Raw genomic sequence first — 21,447 nt, forward strand, 5'->3', positions numbered from 1 at the left:
GCATTGTTTATACTTAGATCGCATTTTTGACCTTTCCTTCACAACCTGAGGCTAGAAAGTTTCAGAAGAAAGAGAAAGAAATCAAGATTCTGGTGTAATCACATCACCCTCAGAGCTGCAGCCCTGGGCATGGGACCTATAGTCCCTGTGCCTTAATCCAGCTCTGTTTCACATATGTTTAACTTTACATTCACTGGGACCACTCACATGCATAATGTGTGAACATGTGTAAGGGTTTGCAAGATTGCAGGCTTAGAGAGTTTCTGGTAAGTCTAGGTAGCTGAGGCTGCTTTCCTCTTCAGCATCTCCCATCCCAGCCTGACTGTTTTATGGTAGCACTGAAACCCAATGCTTCTGCAGCTTTAGCTCAGAATTGTGTTTATTTGCTTGTGGCAGGTTTTATTACAAAATAAAAATTTCAAGAATCCTGCTTTCAGGGTGCTTTTTTTTTTCCCAAAGAAGATTATAGTCACTCTGAAGAGTAAATGACCGAGTTTTAATGGCATGTAAAGAATCAGTGCAATATAAATCATGGCAATCGTGTATTTCAAAAAGAAACCTTAAGTGGGCTGGGGTTTTTTGTTGTTGTTTTTACAGCAATGCAAGCTACAGATTCCAAAAAGCCCTGTAAAACCATTAGGAAAAAACTGTGCTAGAAAATACAGGTATTTGGGTACATTAATCATTTTACTCAGCAACTGAAAAAGTGTGTTGATACTTCTTTACTCCAGAGACTGTGGTTCAGTCCTTGGTGCCCATAGTTGGGAACCACAGTAATTTAGCAGGAAGTTTATACTGGTCTCGAGAGAACCTCGCAATATTGTGTAGCCGATTGTGGAAAAGAAAATCACAGAAAGAAAGAGTTAGAGCATCTCTGCACTCCTTCCCAGGCCAATAAGTACCACTAGATCAATGACTAGACTCAATAAGGTTCCACAATGGGGGATGCCAACAAAGGTTTCACAATCCGATTAATAGCTGGAGATGTTGCTTACATGCCATTCTGATCCCAAGGATTTAGAGAGAGCACGATATGGGAGGAAACTTTTATAATAGTTTTTTTTAATTATCCAATAATTTGCAGTTAAATTTGGTGTCCATTTAAGTCCTTGTTTATTGCCACTCCTTTGGCACTGTCTGTGTTGTGATCCTCTGTGTTTTGTCAGTCAGATTGTTTATTTGCATACATTGCTGCTCCAGATATTGCTGTATGAGACAGGACATATGTTGTTTAGCTTGTGTAGAAAATAGTATTCATCCATAATAAGAGATGGGTAATAGCTGTATACTGAGTGGACTTCTTGGTGCTATGCATTCTGACCTATGTGTGGCGTTTATTTTTTTTCTCTCTCTCTAAAAAAAATCAGTCATAATTACTGTAACATATACCATAATCTATCAGAGAATAAATAGCTGCAAATATGCTTTCCAGGAAAGTGTATCTCCTGATGTATAGGTGAGAAATTACTTGTATAATAATGCACACAATTATTGCTACTGTTTCACTGCATCATAAATATCTATTTTATTTTTTAATCTTTGATTTTGACAAGCTCACAGCATGTTCAATAGTTTTTGCGAGACTAAATGCATTGCTGTCTATCCCTGGAACCCACAGAACCAACACTATGCATATAAATAAACGAAACTTACTTTCACAAGAGATTGAGTACATTTTATTGCATTGTGCCTGTCTACTCTGTGTCAATATGATTCTCGTGTAGAAACAAGAGCTGTGAGATGTGCTGGGGAATAAATAGATATCTTCTTAAAAAAAACTGTTGTCTTGAAATACCAAAGGAAGTGAATCATGCAAGTCCTTAGAAATGAGCAACATTAACTATATAAAAGATGCGTTTTACTTCTTGGGTCAGACTGACATTCGCTTCAGAATGAATAATTTTTATTTGGTTTTTCTTTCTCATAATGATAATGGGGAATTTGTGATGGGAAAAACGTTTCAGCTAAATTGCACTGGGAAGTTGTGGAAGGCAGTTTGATAGACCATTTTAGCTTATTAAGACTCTTGATGCCACAACTGGAAAAGCCAGCGGAGCTTTCAGTTTGGTGAACCAGGAGCTGAGCCTGACTGTCATTATCAAGATATATGATGTCATTGTTATGACTAGGGTGACCAGACAGCAAGTGTGAAAAATCAGGACTGGGTGGGGGGTAATAGGAGCCTATATAAGAAAAAGCCCCAAATATCGGGACTGTCCCTATAAAATCAGGACATCTGGTCACCCTAGTTATGACAATAGTTAGAGCCCAGAAACCCTTGGAACTTGACACACAAAGAGAGGAATATAAATTGGATTTTTTTGAGCAGAAGATTCTATTTATTAGATTGGAAGACCGTGTGAGTAATTCTGCGTTCAATAAATGACCATGAGAGTGCAGTAATATGGGCTTGGGTATTGTCATCAGCTATTACTATAGAGAAAAAAACTGATGCACAGGTTAAAGTAACACTAACTAAAACTAGCAATAGTTTATGATCTCAGCCTAAGAATGATTATACCTAAGTATTTATATAAGTAACTTGACTGGTAAAGTTCCTCCAAAGTCTAAATATCTATTTAAAAATATAAATCTAATATTAACAATATATAATTTTTAAATAATCCTATGAAGCATAGCCATTGTTATTCTGGATTCCACAATAAACTATTTTAATTTTGTTTTAATGTCTTTAATATGATTCAATTTTAATATTGCTTTGGGATTATTACAGTAAATGTAAGATACTGAAAAGTACTTTGCTGTATCTTTTTAAACAGCAATGCTCAAAATCAATAGATTAATATAATCAGGAAAAATGCTTAAAAGTTGGGTGAGGTACATGTAGGGTGACCAGATAGCACGTGTGAAAAATCAGGACACTTTTTTTCAGGGGATGGGGGTATAGTTGCGTGTATTAGACAAAGCCCATAATATCGGGACGTTCCTGATATCATCAGGATGTCTGGTCACTTTAGGTGTCTGGCATGCAGTTTGTCTGGCCACCAGTGGCAAGGAAGCTCCAGAACTCAGCCACATGTCTTTTGTTATTTACTCAAGCAGTTTCTTGCTGTAATGTGTTTATTTACCGAATTGCTTGATGATGGAATTTGAACAGATTAATATGCCTGAGGGAAAATCAGCTCCTCTTAAATAACAACAATTCCACTTTAGGCCATATTTGTCAAAAAGAATCCGTGTGATCAGTGGGCAATGGCTTTTTGGCTGGAAAACTAACTTTAGTTTCCAGAAGTTATCAGACATGCTTGCTTGTTGAAATGAGGTGAAGACTGAAGGATTAGATGTCTGTAGGTTTTTGACTGTTCACCCAAAATTCAAAATCTGTTTTGCTAAACTTTCCAAAATGGACTGTGAAAATTTCAAATTCAGATCTAACATCTTTTGGCTGTGGTATATTGTTTTAATATGAGCTAGCTAAGGAAAGCACATTTCTGAAAAATAAAATTAATATAACTGCAAATAATATGATGTAAAATGCCCACTTGAAGTTCTAGAAGCATTTATCCCCAAAGAGCCGCTCACGATAACCCACCTTGTTTCTCTAATATCCTAATATCCTGGGACCAATATAGCTTCAACAATGCGCAAGGTCATTCTCAATGTATTCCCCATGCAGTTCAGTTTTATCATGTATCTATTGAATGGTGGCCCAATTCATCTCTCACTGAAGTCAATAGGAGTTTTATCATTGACTTCAGTTAGAGCAAGATCAGGCAGAAGGGCTAGAGATTTAATTAGATAAGCATCTGAAGTGTATCTATCTTAAGGTTTTATACTGCCACCCATCAATCTAGTATCTAAACCCTGACTTCCCTGGAGCTCTGCGCCCTCTTCTCTTCTTCCTCAATCCATTTATTCTGTAATCAGTCCCCACAACTCCATTCTCTCTGCCACCACCTTCCATCCCATGGACTCTGAACCCTGGCTCACAGCTCATATATTCTGCTCCTATTCTCATCCCTCTGAATGCCTCTGGAAACAATCCAAGGACTTCCTCCTCTACAAATGTATCCTCTCCTCCTTTATGACTATCATCTTTCTCACAAACCACTTGTATTTCACCTTCCCAGAACTATTTCCTCTACAGGTTGTTCACCATCTTTGATTCCCTCCTCAAAACTTCTGGAGTGTGGCATGATCCCCTTGGCAGCCCATATGGCTTCCAAAATATCTAGGTGGTCTTGTCCTCTCCTCCCTGGATGCTTTCTCTAAGCACTATCAACTACCATTTTACAATCAAGGTTTAATGTGGTCTCAAAAAAGGTTTTGGGTGTATCTTTGCTGATTGATGGGATTTCATTAAAAAACACAATTTTAGAGATACTACCTCACCCAAAATTTTAGAGCTCAGCCCTCTAGTTTAAATGCCAACTCACCATCAATCAACCCATCTCAAAGTTGACCCTTTAATGTAATGGCTGGGTTTGTATCTGAGGTACTTATAGGCCTCATTATTGTAGTATCGGAGTGCATCAAAATCTTTAATGTATTTATTCTTACCACATACCTGTGAGGTAGGGAAATATTTTGCCAGAAGCTGGGAATCGGAAACAGGAGATGGATCACTTGATGATTACCTGTTCTGTTCATTCCCTCAGGGGCACCTGACATTGGCCACTGTCGGAAGACAGGATACTGGGCTAGATGGACCTTTGGTCTGACCCAGTATGGCCACTCTTATGTTCTTATTATCCTCATTCTACAGATGGGGAACAAAGGCTAAGCAATGTGCCCAAGGTCACACAGGAAGTCTATGGCAGAGTAGGCAATAGAACCAAGTCTCAAGTCCTAAACTATCAGCCTAATCACCAAACCATCCTTCCTCTTGCTTAATTGAAGCCCAGCCATTAATTGTGACCCCCTATGTAATCCCATCCTTTTTAAAGTTTTCCTTCATGTCTGCCAGCACAGCCTTTAGATGACTGGTGTTTAGAGCAGTTACTCCCACTTTGTTTGTCACCTAGCTCTTGGTGTACCATATCGGATGCAATAATTCCATAAGGGATTGTGAGTCAGGTCCCATCAGTTGTAGAGGATGTTCTAAGAGTGCAGAAATAGAAATTCTTACCTGTACATGGTCTTTATGTATCACAATATGACCCCTTCAGTTAGGTTACAATTTCAGTTAATACCATTACATTTTTTTCACAATGAACTATGTTAAGATGGGCCCACATAACTATTAGTTCAGACCAGAAAAAACCTAGAAATACTAGTTTTAATGTGGTAAATAGTTCTTTCAGTGTCTGGCTGATTAGGCTGGGATTTTTGAATTTTAATTTTAGGTGTCTAATTCCCTTAGACTGATTTGAAAATTCCAACCTGAGTGTTTATACTGAGTCTGATCCAAAGCCTACTAAAAACAATGGAAGTCCCTTACGATCAGGCCTACTGCAGTCTTACATCTATGGAAAATCTTACTGGGGAAAAGAATTTCTAGTGAGAATCTGAGGAAAAGATACCAAAAATCCACTTACTGGAGTGACTCGTTACCTGTCAGATGAGAGGAAAATAGAAGCAACCCATTATTTATAAATTGATGTTGCTAAGATGCAGAAAAAAAATTAATGGGTAATAATTTCTATTTCTCAGTTTCTTTGAATCAGGTGCGATGCTATGCTTTACTTATTATTTCCTAGCAGAAGTGTACAAAAATGTTCTATGTAGTTACTTCATCTAATGGTCCAATTTCTGTATATATTTAGAAGTGATTCATTTGTCTAGTCAATTAGGTTATAGAGTATTATGGAACATACAAACATTTTGCAGAGATTTTTCAGAATAAGAGTCGTTACCCTATCTAATGCAGCAGTACCTGGAAAGCTGCCATCATGAAAAAAATCCTATAGTTTGTTTGCTTGGTAATTAAAAATTACAAAGGCAAATGTTTGTCAAAGTGAAGAGAAATTTTAATTTCTTTCTCACCCAGCATCTTAAAAACCATAACTGTGCTTGCTCACAAGATGACTTAATCAGAAGTAAATTGAAGACAGCCTGCAGTGTTTACAGTTGTTAGTTAAGAACATAAGAACGTCCGTACTGGATCAGACCAAAGGTCCATCTAGCTCAGTATCCTGTCTACCAACAGTGGCCAATGCCAGGTGCCCCAGAAGGAGTGAACCGAACAGGTAATGATCAAGTGATCTCTCTCCTGCCATCCATCTCCACCCTCTGACAAACAGAGGTTAGGGACACCATTAATTACCCATCCTGGCTAATAGCCATTAATGGACTTAACCTCCATGAATTTATCCAGTTATCTTTTGAGCCAGCGTACGTCTAAAACAGTTGGACTAAGAGAAATAAGGAAAGAACACTAATTTGAATGGAAATCTGGGGTATTGCACTGACAATGGGAATATTAGAACATCATGCTAGACAACCTGCTCACTCTACAGTCATACATGAAAAATTATATTAAGAGGAATTCTATTCATGGAAAACATTTCTAACAACAGTTCAGGATTATTCTTCATTTTTGATAAAGTGAAGACCACACTAAATTCAACCTGATTTTAATTAAATTGCCCATGCATATATATCTTGATAGAAACCAGGGAGTCTGTTTGCATTCTCTTTCCCTTTTCTTTTCTTTTAATTCTAAATGTATTTTATAGACTTAAAAATGGACTCCCTCTAGTGGCTAAAATAATAGCTTTACATTGCAGTGGATGTTATCCATAGGTCTATTTGGTCTAGGGAATATTGAGTATGCCTCATAGCCTACAGTATTTTTGGGTTTCATTGTTAAAAAGATCTTAATATGTATTTTCTCTCTGAGCGTCAGATGGATCACTATATTTTTAGTGCTCATTATGTCTATCATCAGAATATTCTGAATTGAATAAGAACAGTTAAACAATTTTGTGTTAAAGAAGCAAAATGAACCCTTAGCAAAATAAATAAATATATGAGCAAAGTCAGATCTAAACCATTTCATATGTTCAAAGAAGCCAAAATAGAAAAAGAAGAGTTCAAATACACAGTATAATAGATTAGAGAAGCTAGATAAGTCACATAATTGTGTGAACTAAATATTAGATTTCTTAGCAGCTTAATTTTGTTTTCAGCTCAAGAATGTAATTTGATATTCGAAGAAAACCCATGAAGTATGACTTTGCCAAGTAGACCTCACTGTTTACAGTGGAAAGAGTCCTGTAAAATGTTGATTGAGTAGAACCGTGAATATGTGTTGTTTCTCTTCTTCTCTACCTTAAGCAATCTCCATAGTCATTTTTAATAGCAGAGAAAAAAAACTTTCTTGGGATTAATTTCTGTAAATTGCTTTGGTTTGAATTTGGATGCTGTAAAACCAAAATGTCTTCATGTTTGGGAGGCAGTGGCATGCATTAAGTGTTCATGACGATTGATGGGTACTTCCTTGATTTTCTTTTTTACTTTCTGTTGTGTGTCATTTTGTGTAATCCCTCACACTGAAGCTCCTCTCTTATAATCATAAACATCAGTGGTGGAAAAGATCTGTTGATTTATATATAGTCCATCCCAAAACCAATCCAGGATTGTTTTCCAAAGTAAACACCAGCTGCAGGAGAGGGTGCAGGGGGTAAGTCAGGGCCTTCCAGTCCTCTATAATCCTCTCACCAGACCTAGAGGGACCCTCCCAGGAAGCAAGGCCCAATAGCTTTCCCATCCCTTCTTCAGGGGAAACTGGAGTAGTAGCTGCCTTCTCACATCAAAATCATCTCAGCTCTGCATCTTGAGCTCTGTATAATTTTTTCATTGGTTGTTTGTCCCCTTCATCCCACTCCATTCCTAAAACTGCAGCTCTTCATCGTACCAAGCCTCATGCTGCCTGCTCATTGTGCTTTCCCCCTCTTCTTCTGAGCCCCTGTAGTCAGCCAACCCTCAGCTTCAGCTCAGCTATAGTGTCTTGAGTCTCTTGCCCTTGGGTCCCCTACAGGAACTGCCCTTTCCTGAGCAATCTTATTCTTCACAGCAGGAGTTCAAGTCATTCCTGGGGTCTTTTTTGAGTCCAATTTACAGTCCCCTGGAATCTAGCCCCTGGTGGCATTTTCCAAAAACCACCACAGGTTGCTGGCTAGAAGCAGGGCCGCCCCGGGGGAGGGGGGCGGGGCAAGTGGGGCAATTTGCCCCAGGCCCTGGGCCCGACAGGGGCCCCCACGAGAATATAGTATTCTATAGTATTGCAACTTTTTTTTATGGAAGGGGCCCCTGAAATTGCTTTGCCCCAGGCCCCCTGAATCCTGTGGGCGGCCCTGGCTAGAAGCAGCTCTCCAGGGCCTTCGCTCAGATTGAGCTTATTGTGTCAAATTGCCCCAAACAAGGTGGTTGAAGGAAAAGTTTAGTAACTGCCTCAAGCTGAGCTGCCCTTGCTACCAGAGCTCACTAGCAGTTCTTGGCAGCCTCTTTGCTCCTAGGAAAACTGCCCCCTCCCCCTGCTTCTGTGGCTAGTCTCACCCTTCTAAACTCCACTTCTCCAGGTGTGCCTAACTGGTGCTGCCTGAGTGCAGGAGGCCTTTCCATCAGTCACCCCCTTTCATTTCCCCCTTCAGTCTAGCCCTAAATTTTCCTGTCCCTTTATTCACTCACCTCGTTTGCTTTAACAATGCGTTCGTCTTCCCTGTGTCATCTCCACTACCAGACACACACGAAAATATGGAAATGACATGGTATGTGTCTGCTTTCATTGGGGTCTCTTTACATTTATGTTGTATCCCTTTGTGGTCTAGTAGCACCCAAAATATTCAAGGTGTCACACACACACACACACACACACACACACACACACACACACACTTTTTCTTTCTCTCTCTCTCTCTCTCTCTCTCTCTCCCTGGCCTGAATATCATGCAGTCTAAGAAAACAAGGAACATATTAAAGGTAGAGGAAGAGGGAGATAAAATATACAATGAAATATATCATTTTTTACTAATAAATATAAACAGTGTTTAACAACCTTGTATGTACAAGATCTTTACTCTTTGGGTAGCAGTGCAGGTTTCAATAAGTATCTCATTACCAGTTTATGCAGTCCCACATTGCAAAAGACCTTTAAAGGGGTATTATTATCTTCCTGTTGGGATTTTTGTTTCTCCTCTGTAGGAAGCTTCAGTTCAATCCCTCCCCTTTTCTGTTTCTGTGATTAGAAACCATATTTAGCCCCCTGCTTGTCAAAGACCAGTGTTCCAAAAACATTGATTAAAGGCATTGAAATAATCAAGTATATTTTTTTAATTTCCTGGCATAATGACTTCTCAAGAGGTTGTGAGCTCAGCGAGTTGTGGCACATTAAGTTACACTATGCAATGTAATAAAACCTGGGCATTCTCATATCTAAATGACTTACATGTAGCTGTAGAAATTCAAAAGGCTGAGGCTTGCTAAGTATGCCTTTTAGAAACGTAAATTCTTGGGTCTTGATTTTTTATATACTTTTTCTAAATTATGTTACCTGCTGTCCTCTGACAGGTTTGCACTGCCTTGGCTGCCTGACATTCCCCTCACTCATATATTCTGGGAGCAATGGGTAGCCCATGTTTGAGCATCAAATTTATTTGTGGACAGTTTGCTCGCACATGTCTGCCTAATGTATGAGCTGCATTTGGTAGCAAATGGTACTAGGGGACACAGCTACCAGCCCACTCAAGTGATACTTCCTTTGGGATCTCAGCTCTAGGAGAAAATTCTTGATCCCTCTCCTATACTTTTGTGATTTGATGGAAACTGGTTTTATCCCCAGTGCTGGAGAGTGCTCAGCTGATGGAAAGCCATTATAGCTACTAGCCTTCCTACAATCTCCAGTGCAAGAGAATGGTGGAGTGAGGAGGAGGAGTCAGAACATAGTGTGCTCTGGCTAAGTTTTGTTGGCAGACAGTCCCTTGGGTGTGTTGGCAGCTAGCACAGGTTACAGACAGGGCCGGCTCTAGGCACCAGCAAAACAAGCTGGTACTTGGGGCGGCACATTTTTAGGGGCGGCATGGCCGGCGCCAGAATGCCGCCCCTAAAAATGTGCCCCGGCCGCCCTAGCTCACCTCTGCTGCTCCTGCCACGGCGCGCGAAACAGCTGATTCGCGCGCCGCTACTCGCCCTCCCTCCCCCCTCCCTCCCAGACTTGAGAGCCTGGGAGGGAGGGGGAGACTCCGAGTGGCCGCGGCGCGGGCGCCGCTTCTCCCCCTCTCTCCCTCCCTCCTTCCCTCCTAGGCTTGAGAGCCTGGGGGGAGGAGGCAGGGCTGGGGATTTGGGGAAGGGGCGGAGTTGAGGCGGGGCCGGGGGTGAGGTAATTAAAGAACCAGGGGCGGCCAAAATTGTTTTTGCTTTGGGCGGCAAAAATTCTAGAGCCGGCCCTGGTTACAGGAGCCCTGAGAGCCATCAGAGCCAGGTGGCAGAATCAGGGATCCGTAATTAGCTCTGTAACCCTTCCCCACCCCGCCTCCCCCAACCATCCCTTTCTTTTCCAAGCCTATTTTTAGCAAACCAGAGAATCTGGCCCATAATTTTTTTACTATTCAATCTCAGTGACTGGGTGTAAAAATGACCCTTTAGGAATTACATTACATTCATTTGACAGTTTCAAAGTGGTGTTTGCTAAAATCCTTCTTAGTTAGGTTTTAACCAAATTCATTGAGAGAGTTTTTTTGCCTTCTTTGATTACACGCAGTAGTTTGAGATGGGAATTGCCGGATTGCTAAAATCACAGTCTAAGTTTTTATAGTTTTGAAAGAAAGGAGGATGGGGAAAGCATGTGGCCAGTGTATCACTGCTATCCTTTACTTTTTGCAAATACGTCAGGATATGTGTGTGCGTGCGTGCATGTGTGAACACCAACGATTCATTTGGATCAATGTTTGTGTGTGCGTATATACATAGGCACACAGCCAGTTATATGATCCTATCTAATTCACACTTTAGAACTCTGTTGCGTATGTCACATGGATTGAAAACTGGCTACATGACCTTAAACAAGGGTAATGATAAACTGTATTGAGTTGGGGATATATGTGTATTTAGTGCTGCAGACAATGCTGTCACATTAGATCCAGTCTTCAGTAATGATCAAGAAAAGACAGGAAAACAGGGCTACAGTTGTGTCTGGTCATTGCATGGGGGACATAAGGGTTGAAGAATGCTTGAGTAAAGAAAACTGAGGGGCGATCTGAAAACAGTCTTCAAATATGTTAAGGGTTGTTATAAAAAGGACGGCAATCAGTTGTTCCCCAGGTTCACTGAAGGTAGGACAAGAAGTAATGGGCTTAATTTGTAGCAAGGGAGATTTAAGTTAGATATTAGGAAAAACTTTATAAGGATAGGTAAGCACTGAAATAGACTTCCAGGGAGATGGTGGAATCGCTGTCATTGGAGGTTTTTAAGAACAGGTCGGACAAGCACCTGTCAGGGATGGTCTATATTTACTTGGTTCTGCCTCAGTGCAAGGGGTTGGATTAGATGACTTTTCAAAGTCCCTTCCAGTCCTACATTTCTAGGATTCTATTATTACATTTTCATTCTCACCTGCCCTTTCTTGCATACATATGCAGCGGTCAGGCACAATCTGGCCAGGTAGATGCAGATATGATGTATCTACACATAGCATTTATACTGTGTGTATATTATATTATCATTAATTAGTTGTCACCATGAATGTAGCATGGACATTGGAGCTGTGGAAGAAGTTCAAAGGTTGGGGAGAGATTCTGCAGTTTAAAATATATCCACATTTATCCTTGGCATATTTTTATCTTGCCTGCAGGAGAAGTATCTAGAATTAAGACCATTCAGATTCCCTGTAAGAAAAGGGCAGTTTCTGAAAAATGAACAGTCCCATCTGTCAGCAGGTGTAGAGAATCTGTGGGTAAGAACAGTACTGGCTGAAGCATAAATAGAGCAACATGGAAATCCAAATATAGCCCAGGTCTGACTTTGATAACATATCATCATGGTTTTGGTCTTAACAGATTTTGAATTTGTTTCATATTTTAATATAACATCTTGTATGCATTTGCCTGTAATCCTCTGACCCCTTTTAGTTAACAGCAAGATGTTGGCTTGATGTTTGCAAGAAAACTGGAAAACTGATAAATGGAGCTTTTTGCTAAGTACTCACTAGTGAAGTAATAGCAAACACTACAACATTTAAGAACTTCTTGGGTATTACAAATTATGTGGCATTCATGTTTGTGTTATGGTTTGTTATGACTGTTTAACTCAAAAACATATTTGCAGAGAAAGAGTCTGAATTTAGTAAATCAATATAATACAGGCTTTGATTTTTAAAACAGCCAGCCAGCTAGCTTTTATTTCAATGTTGGTATTTCAAGGCCTCTCACTGATATTTTAGAAGTTTGTGGTTGTCTGAGCTTCCTTTTCAGGCCCTTGGGAAATAAGAGAATGGTAAATCAAAGCCCAGAACGCTGTTTGCATTTATTTTACTTCTCATTTATGACATGTATGCAAATGCTTAAAAGAAAGAGAGAAAAGGTATAATCATGGTAAGATCCCATATGAAGAACAAGGAGGAATATATTTCTAGTCCAATCTATTACTCTACTCCTCGATACTGTAACATCAAATGAGTGTCTCATCAGGTTGGTAATTCATTTATATTTCCAATTTCACAATGGTCCTTTAAGAGTGATCTAAGTATAAATTTATGTTCTGGAAGAAAATATCTGCTGTTTAATTTCTTGTGCTTTCCCTTCCAGGCCAGTACAAAGGAGGAGAGAATTTCAAAGGCACAAATGGACCCCTAACTCCCACTGAAAGTCATTGTGCCATTTGTGCTTTGAAAATCTCCCTGTGTATATACTGTCGTTTTTTCTATATTTCCATTTTTTCTTTGCTGTCCAGAGGCCAGACTATGATATAGAAAATGTAATTCATGTAAACTGCTTAGAGAAAATATTACAGTGAAATCTGTTAAGTGACCACTCCATGGTCTACAGCACAACTGCCTTCACTTATCAGTTGTGATGGCAGGGAATCATTCCTGTTGAGCATACATTTTGTAAAACCCTTTTTTACAAAACCCGAACTTTAGTCCTAATTGAGGATGCTGGTGTCCCTGGAAGGATAACTAGAATGAGATTTTCTCCCGGCCATCTTGGCTCGTGTCATTCCAGTACTAGTGGCTAAGGTCTTGGGGCCAGATTCTCACCTGGGGTAAATCAGCTTTGCTCCATTGAAGCTGAGAATCTGGTCCTGGGCATCCCTTTAGATTGTGACATATTTCATTGCTCATGGACTGTCTGGCTTGATGTATTCAATACTTTAAAAAATCAAAACTCGTAGCCCCCTTCGGCAATGTACGGGTCCAATCCTGAGAACCATTGAACACATGTAGCTCCTCCTGAAGCGAATGACAGTTACGAGCACTCAGCTTCTCTCAGAAACAGGTCCAAAATGATGAATTATTGTGTAACTATTTCACATTGGACCATTGCAATAGTTTTCTTGCCAGACTCCGTGTTTCCTCTATCCCTGGCTGTTCAAAACCATGTTGCTCACTTAATTTTCCAGTATTCTCACTACTGACACATCACTCCATTATTTGTTTATTTACATTGGCTGCATGGTCCTTCCACATCACTTTATCAGCATGCCAGAACTGCTCTTAGATTACAGGGTGTGCAATGTTCCTGTAATTCTGTTGCCCAACAGGGAGATATTTCTTCCTCAACTGGCTCTGAGCTTCTGACCTCCTCTCCCTATACTCTATCTCTGGATGATTGCAAAGATCTCCCTGCATGGGCAGATCTTCTTCAGCCTGCACCCTCTCCCAGTGGACTTGCCTCACGCTACTTCTCTTGCTCCGTCCCCACATGCCTGTCCTGTACCTTCCCATAGTTCTTCCAACTCCCACTTGTAGCCCACTACTCCTATACCTTCCCCCATTGCCCCCCATATCTCATTTTTTAAACCCCCTAGCACTCCATTTCTCCTACCCCCTCCACACACAGCTTCAGTACATCACAGCACTGGGGGAATTCCATGCCAAAAATTTAAAATTCTGCACACAATATTTTAAAATTCTGCATATTTTATTTGTCAAAATAACACTACATAATCACACCAGTTTCAATTATTTTGGTACTTTATTTGAAAATACCTGTCAGCAAATATGTCTGTAACAATACAGACAACAAAAGAGATTCCCCCAGGAGTAGAGAGTTAAAGAAACCCGTATGACAACCCAGTTTCTGTTTCTCTTTATGTTTTTGTTGGGCACCTCAGTCTGGATGTGTCACACATGCCAGCTGGGCACATCTTGGGGGAAAGCTTTGCCCCTCCAGTCTCAGACATCGGCCCCCAGAACTCAGCCGCAGGGAGCCTCTGCAGCTCAGACAACCACACCCCCAACCCACCAGAGCCCAGCTCTGTAGTGCCCCCCAGCCCAAACACCCATACCTCTACCCCCTAGAGCCCAGGGATCCAGAGAGAGAAACAGCCTGATGCTGGGTCCCGGGCTTGTATGGAGTTTCCTGCACACTGCCTCCTTCCTTCAGGATGTGCTGAGAACGACAGCTGCTGGGAACCCTCCAGATCCCCCTTCCTCTCCTTCTTCCCCCCGGCAGTGTCCTTTATTTGCGAGCTGGAGAGCTGGGCTCTGCAGGGTCCAGCAGCCCCTAGTGGTGGCCAGCAGCTCTGCAGCACCAATTCTGCAGGGAAAAATAAAGTTCTGCACAGAACATTAATTCTGTGTGAATTCTGCATTGCACAGTGGTTCAGAATTCCCTGAGCCTTTACCTCAGTGATTCGTCCCAACTCCTGGATTTTCTACACATGAATCCCAAAGTTCAGGGGTTAAAATAAGAAGTAAGTTCAAAGTATTGTCATTGATTTTTTTATGCTTTCCCACCACACTCTTACCATTTTAAACTAATTTCTGTGGGTTCTCCAGCACCTTGGTTATGGGCATGTGATAATTTGTTGCTGGTCAACCCATCCCTTCTATTTCCACATTGAAAAATATTAATTTTGTACATGCATTTTCCTCTACTTTTGAATCTTAATTGAAGACTTCTATTATCTCTGAATGTTTGTAACTCTTTACTATGTTCTAGTTTGTTTTTGTTTTCATTTTATGAAGTGAAGATGATGCTTGTGGATGGTGCTGCACAACATAATAATAATTTCAATTTACTTGTTTTGGAGAATATAATTAAAAAGAGTAGCTCTAACATTTTTTCAATGATGCCCTATAGAAAGGATTCTCTATTTTTTTATACCTTGTGTCTCGAAATTGGGCTGACATTTTGAATAATTTGTGTCCCTTTCTTTGAAGTTTGTTTCTTTGGGATTTTAATAAATCTTATACGTTTTCAGAAATCCTCCTTTATCTCTTAACATTAAAATTGCTAGCTTTAGGAAAAGGACGGTCACCTGTTGTCTTTTGCATATTCCCTGTTGCAATGGGTCATTTCATTTTAGCTCTCCAGCTTTTGCAGCCCTCGCTCTCCCCACAAAAGAAGAGCCACTCCCAAACTCTAAAATGCTTCAGCTACCCTCTCTCTTACCTGCCCCCCCAAAAGGTGACAAAAAAACTTGACCTGATCCTAGCTGCTTTAACCTGTCTGCCACCCGTTCCCATCTGAACAACTCAACCTGCTGCCCAGGAAATTCAGTGATGAAGGGGTCAACTTGAATTTTTACACTCCCAGTGAATGCACTTACACACTTCCTCTAGACTCAGAACTGTAAATGCATCAAACAAGTTACGGTAAGCAAGCCTATTAGAATTCTTCATTAAATTTCAAATAAAGAATAGCAGACAAATGGTAACCTGATCACCAGATTACAGCATCCGTTGTGAAAGTTCCTGTGCTTAAAAATGATATAGTTGTGTACCAAGGAAGGTAAATGCCAAAGGAAGGGAAGATTGTCCCTATTGTGATAATATGGTGGTCAATGCCACGGATTGTTGTTTTTTCCTGATGTTTTCTTATAAAAATGGTGAGTAAGGCCCTGATCTTTGAATAGGCCAGTCAGCGGAAATTTAAACTATGAGTCACTGGAAACAGCTTGAAATGGCATCCTTCAACAAAGGAGCTGTGCTCCTCCACTGATGCCCATGTGTAAGGGTGGCTTCAAGAACCAAAGCCTCAGTCAATTAAAATCAGACCTTTTGTATTGTTATACATGGATATGCAAGCTCCATGCCTCCATGTACACATTGGACCATGGTGTTTTGCAGGTGTTGCTAATATTTGCCCTAGTGTGTCAAAAACATTGCCGTAAGGCGCATATACTGAATGTAGCCTGTATAGAGACCCTTTTGTGACCCTTGTGCTGTTATATTTTAAGATTAAGGCAAAAGAAGTTCTTAAGGGAAACAAATATACTTGTTTTTGCAACTTGCTGAGTGTTTGTTCCTCTGACATTTTGGCATAGTTCCTGAATCGCTGGAGCTTAGAGTAATATCTTTAGTTGTCTCATCAGCAGACAGCAGGATGTCAAAGCTTACTGTTTTCTTTATGCCCATCCTCCCCCTCCTTCAGCCAATATTTTGGCAAGTCCTCAGATGGGAGATCTGAACCCAATGTTTCTTGGGATGTTTAAAAATTCCCACTCCTGGTTCATCTGTGCACATGTTGCAAACACTGAAAATTAAGGCACTTTGTGTGCACTTGAAAAACGCCGTGTTCTAGTGTGATGTGGATGTGCATAACACATGAAACGTGATCAGAATAAACATTTTTGTGCCTTCTTTGAGCTTTCTAAAATTAAAATGGTGGGGGGGGGAAAGGAACCTCAACCATAATATGTCAAAGTTCTTATAGACTCTGACTTTGACTTTGAACTCCATTATTCTACTTTTGCACTGATTGGCTTCCTCTATGTTATCCTCATGAATTGGTAGCAAATAACCATAATGAAAATGTCCCAGGTCTGTACAACAGCCAGCACCATAACAGTCTACTTAATGAATGGTTTTATGTACATTTTGTTCAGAATCATTTCTGAGGTTTTGGTTGATGAGGTTAGCTGTTACCAGGGATGCGGTTTCAGTACAGTGGTTGCCATTTAAAAGTCAATATCACTGTACCAACAGTTACCACACAGTAGTATCTGAGATAACACAATTGTTACCAATACTTTTTGACAGGAAATATCTGCATTGTCTCCAGGATCATGAGCATTTGTAGGAAAATATTGACTGTTTAACAATGACCACTGTAAATATTGTATACTGATTTACACAATCTCTGTTTCTGAATATCCACTCGTTGATTTTGTCTCCTCTGGTGAGGGTGGTAAGTTGAACTTGCTGAAATGGAGCCATCAGTATGCAGTTAATATTAGAGCTGTGTGAATTCTTTGCAGCAAGAATTTGAATCCCTTCAAACTGAGCGTGGGTTTCAGGTTTGCTACATTTTGCCAATTGAGAGAGGGAAGTTTCCATTGTTAGAAAATCTATTCACTTTCTCCCCCTAACCAGATAGGGGTTCTCTGGGGATAGAGAGGTAGGATGCTTCTGGAAGGTACAAGTTATAATCAGACTTGAATCACCAGGCAAACATGCAGGGGTTGGTTTGTAGCCAATGCCTGCAAACCAAACCACAGGGTTCAGTTTGCAAACACTATTGCAAACTGAACCCCGCAGGGTTTCCACAGCTCTAGTTACTATTATTGCTCCTGGTGAGGCTTATTATCCTGTCACAGAAGATGTAAGAAAATCCATCTCTCCACTTTAAACATCATAAGCCTTTGTCACCTACAACACAATTAATGTTAAAAATAGAACCGTGCCTATGATAAGATTGTGACTTGCAGGCGATGAGCCATTGTCCAAGTAACAGGGACTTATCTGGAGGGCCAGTCAACCTACACAGAACTGTCAGTTTGCTGATTGCCATTTCTCTCGGAGTTTGATGAAATATTCATGTCTCTGCTCTGCTCTCTGGAAGCACTATTGATTTCTTGTATAAACGCTGCTATATTTAGTCTAGACAAATGGAATGTGGATTGCAGCTGAATAATTTGGATGAAAGGCTGGGTTCTTGACTGCTGCTTTCTCTTGGTCTTGGGCAATTATTTATAATCAAGAGTAGTTTTTGTAAGTTAAGGGTGATTTTTTACAATTTAGTGATTAGTCTCAGAACAAAAGCAAGCAGTTAGGCATAATCATTCTGTTGGGATAGCAGGTTAAGAAGTCAAATTATGCTTTGAAGTTTACAATCACTGTTTCAAGGAGTAAAACAAAATGTTTGATGTTACCAGTTTATTGACAGAAACAGAATATAATAAAAAGGGAAAGTTATGGTGTCTCATGTCTTCCTTTAAAAAAAAAGAGTTTATTTTTTATTTCGCATGTGTCAGATGCCAAAGTATACCCAACAGATTTTAGCATATGCTTAGAACTCAGCTGAATCTGTTGGCTGTGAGTTTTAGCTTTCACAGCCAGCATACTACTACTATTTGCTGGAATGTTTCTACTGTATTCTGTCCCTCTCTTCTTTGTTTTGAACTGAGGGAACAATAAAAATAAATAAAACACGAGAGAAAATATGTATAGAAGTATGTGCAGCTCGTCATTTTGAGACACTGTATTTTAGCCACTCCATTTTTTTTTCAATAGAAATAGTTGCAGTGAACTAGTGTGTTTGTTTATAATTCCCCTTTAATGAATTGAAACACTGCCCAGACTCTGCTCATTGAGAACTGCGCAGACCCTATACTGCCAACTACCAATGGAGATTCTCTTTTAGTACAAGTGGTAGGTGCTTCTGCCTTTTTGGAACAGATAGACCTGTGTTTTACCCCCCACAGTTGGTATGAAAACCCAAACAGCCCTGCTGTGTAGCATAGTGAAAATCATTAAGTTTGTATATATCCTTGGATTTAATTCAGGGAATGAAAGATCATGAGATTCTTAATTACCCGGTTCTATGTTGTGTTAGCAATTTATTCCATTACCGAGGATGAATTAAAACAGTCTTTTTAGCAAGATCTTTTCATTCCATGATGAGTAATGTATAGTACACCTCTACCCCGATATAACGCGACCCGATATAACACAAATTCGGATATAACGCGGTAAAGCAGTGCTCCGGGGGGCAGGGGTGCGCGCTCCAGCGGATCAAAGCACGTTTGATATAACACGGTTTCACCTAGAACGCTGTAAGATTTTTTGGCTCCCGAGGACAGCGTTATATTGGGGTAAAGGTGTATGTGCCACATTCTATCTACTATAAGTATGTGAGTGTTCATTATTTAAAACCACCACATTAAAACTTAAAAAATGTGTTTTCCCCATTATTGTCCCATATAATCCTCTGTCTTCCTCTGTGTATAGCACATTTATGGTTCTCACTGCATAATGCAGAATATCTGTAGGTGTAAAATCATATTCAGTAAGTCTGAATGTAAGCTTTCTCCCTTGAGAATAAGAACTGTCACAACTTCAGGACCTTCATCTTATGCCAAACACCACAAGTATACTAAATGTGTATTGTTACACAATGTCTCACCAATTAAACTAAATAATGCTAAGTCAGCAAATTGGCAAGTTCTGACATGTTGTGCAATGTTTTGTAGGAGCTGGGTTCTCATTATTCCACAGGGGGACATTTCTTTAAAAACTGAGAGGAAAGTAATAGGATGGTGTGTAAATGTATTAGATTGCTAGTGGAAATGACTAGATTTTGCATATGGCTTACAATGACAGGCATTTTGCTAACTTGATAAATTGAAGGAATTTGGGGTGAAATGAAATTATTTCTCCCCAATATGCAGCATAAATTCATTTTTGTCTGCATTCATTTATATATTTTCCTGTTGTTGTTGTTGTTTTATAGTGGATGTAAAGTCAGAGGTTCCTGTGGGATTGGAGCCCGTCACCCCACTGGACTTGCGAACAGATCTCAGGATGATGGTTCCCATTGTGGACCCAATTATGCGCGAAAAGCAGCTCCAGCAGGAGCTACTTCTGATCCAGCAGCAGCAGCAAATTCAGAAACAACTTCTGATTGCGGAGTTTCAGAAACAGCATGAAAACTTGACCCGACAGCACCAGGCCCAGCTCCAGGAGCACATCAAGGTAGCAAAATCTTTCATTTATCGTGGGGCTCCTCCAAAGTAAGCTGAATATTCTCAGCTGACTACTGGAAAGGGTGTGCTCCTCTCCTGGAAGTTTTTGTGTGATTTAAAGATGTAGTTTGAATGATTATTGTTGTCCATGTGCACAGTATAGAGAAGTGATAGAAACCCATACTGGATTGGATGGTGATAACATTTGGCTATTAAAAGAAGATTTTCAAGCATACTTGGTAGAGGCTATTGCAGTGTTGTACTATACAGGCAGCAAACCAAGGCACTCTGAATTAGAATACTCTGTCACATTCAGATGAGACCTTCTCAGGCAATCAAAGTCCACATTTTTAACCAAATTTTCAGTCAGGCCTCAATATGGCTGCCTTTTTTGTAGGAGCGATTTTGATCTGCCTAGTAAATGTGATGGTTTTTGTTGTTGTTGTTGTTGTTGTTTTTGCAGCTGCCTGAGTTTGTATCCACAAATCACACAGACAGGCCACCTGCCTTCTGATATTTGCAAAAATGGGGGCAGGTGCAGCAAATTTGGCACTTTGCCCTCTCTAGGCTACCTCACAGAATATGAAAGAAACTGATTTATGGGATTAAACCTGTCATGGAAGAAACACTGAAGTAGATTTTTTGACTGAGAGTTTATGGTCTTGATTTTTTTTCTTTTTCTTTCTGAAATATCTTAGACTGCCGCTCTGCTAATGTGGTGAGCCTTTCTATGATGCGACTAACTGACAAATCCAATTGAGAATAGCATCTAGAGTCTGATGCTGCATTGGCAGAGAGTGAGAATAATGTGCAGGTTATACCCATGTTTGGCCAAAAAAAAAACAAAAAAAAAAGCAAAACCAGTGCAGCCAGCTACTTTGTGATATTAGAGCTGATTTTAATAGCAGCTGATAACACAGTATTCCACTTGAAAGAATAGAAAAGTGGGTTACGGAGTAATATGAGCACAGATGAAAGCTCTTATCTCAGCTATTGAAGTGAGTTATTTTGGCCAACGCTGACCTGGACAGCGGTGCAGACTGCATTTGCTCATGTCTTTTATTCTTTGCAAGTTACAACAGGAACTCCTCGCCATTAAACAACAGCAAGAACTCCTTGAAAAGGAGCAGAAACTGGAGCAGCAGAGGCAAGAGCAGGAGCTAGAGAGACATCGCAGGGAACAGCAACTTCCTCCCCTCAGAGGCAAAGAAAGAGGCCGAGAAAGTAAGAGCCACTGTACCAGGACTAAGGATAAAAAGATGATATATCCTTCCCCTCCCATCCCCTGCAATGGGTAATGGCCAGGAGCAAGGCTAATAAGTGTGGTCCCATTCAACGTTAAATATTCAGCCACAGGAGTAAGTGGTGTGCCTGCAAACTCAGCCACACAGTTAGTTTATGCAGCTGGGAGCGGGGGGTGAG

General features: G+C 40.3%; 1 protein-coding gene across 10 annotated transcripts in view; it reads left to right on the top strand.

Annotated features, from left to right (window-relative positions):
• Positions 1–21,447, top strand: part of HDAC9 (histone deacetylase 9) — a 527,149-nt gene that overhangs the window by 227,466 nt on the left and 278,236 nt on the right. For 7 of the 10 annotated variants that reach the window (XM_034760576.1, XM_034760577.1, XM_034760570.1 and 4 more), the window contains 2 exons: positions 19,794–20,035; positions 21,099–21,249. In XM_034760576.1, coding sequence (XP_034616467.1) covers positions 19,794–20,035; positions 21,099–21,249 — 393 coding nt within the window. The remainder of the gene's footprint in view (positions 1–19,793; positions 20,036–21,098; positions 21,250–21,447) is intronic. The other 3 variants (XM_034760572.1, XM_034760574.1, XM_034760580.1) reach the window with 1 other exon arrangement.

Source organism: Trachemys scripta, chromosome 2, assembly GCF_013100865.1.
Source record: "Trachemys scripta elegans isolate TJP31775 chromosome 2, CAS_Tse_1.0, whole genome shotgun sequence".
Taxonomy (NCBI): Eukaryota; Metazoa; Chordata; order Testudines; family Emydidae; genus Trachemys; species Trachemys scripta.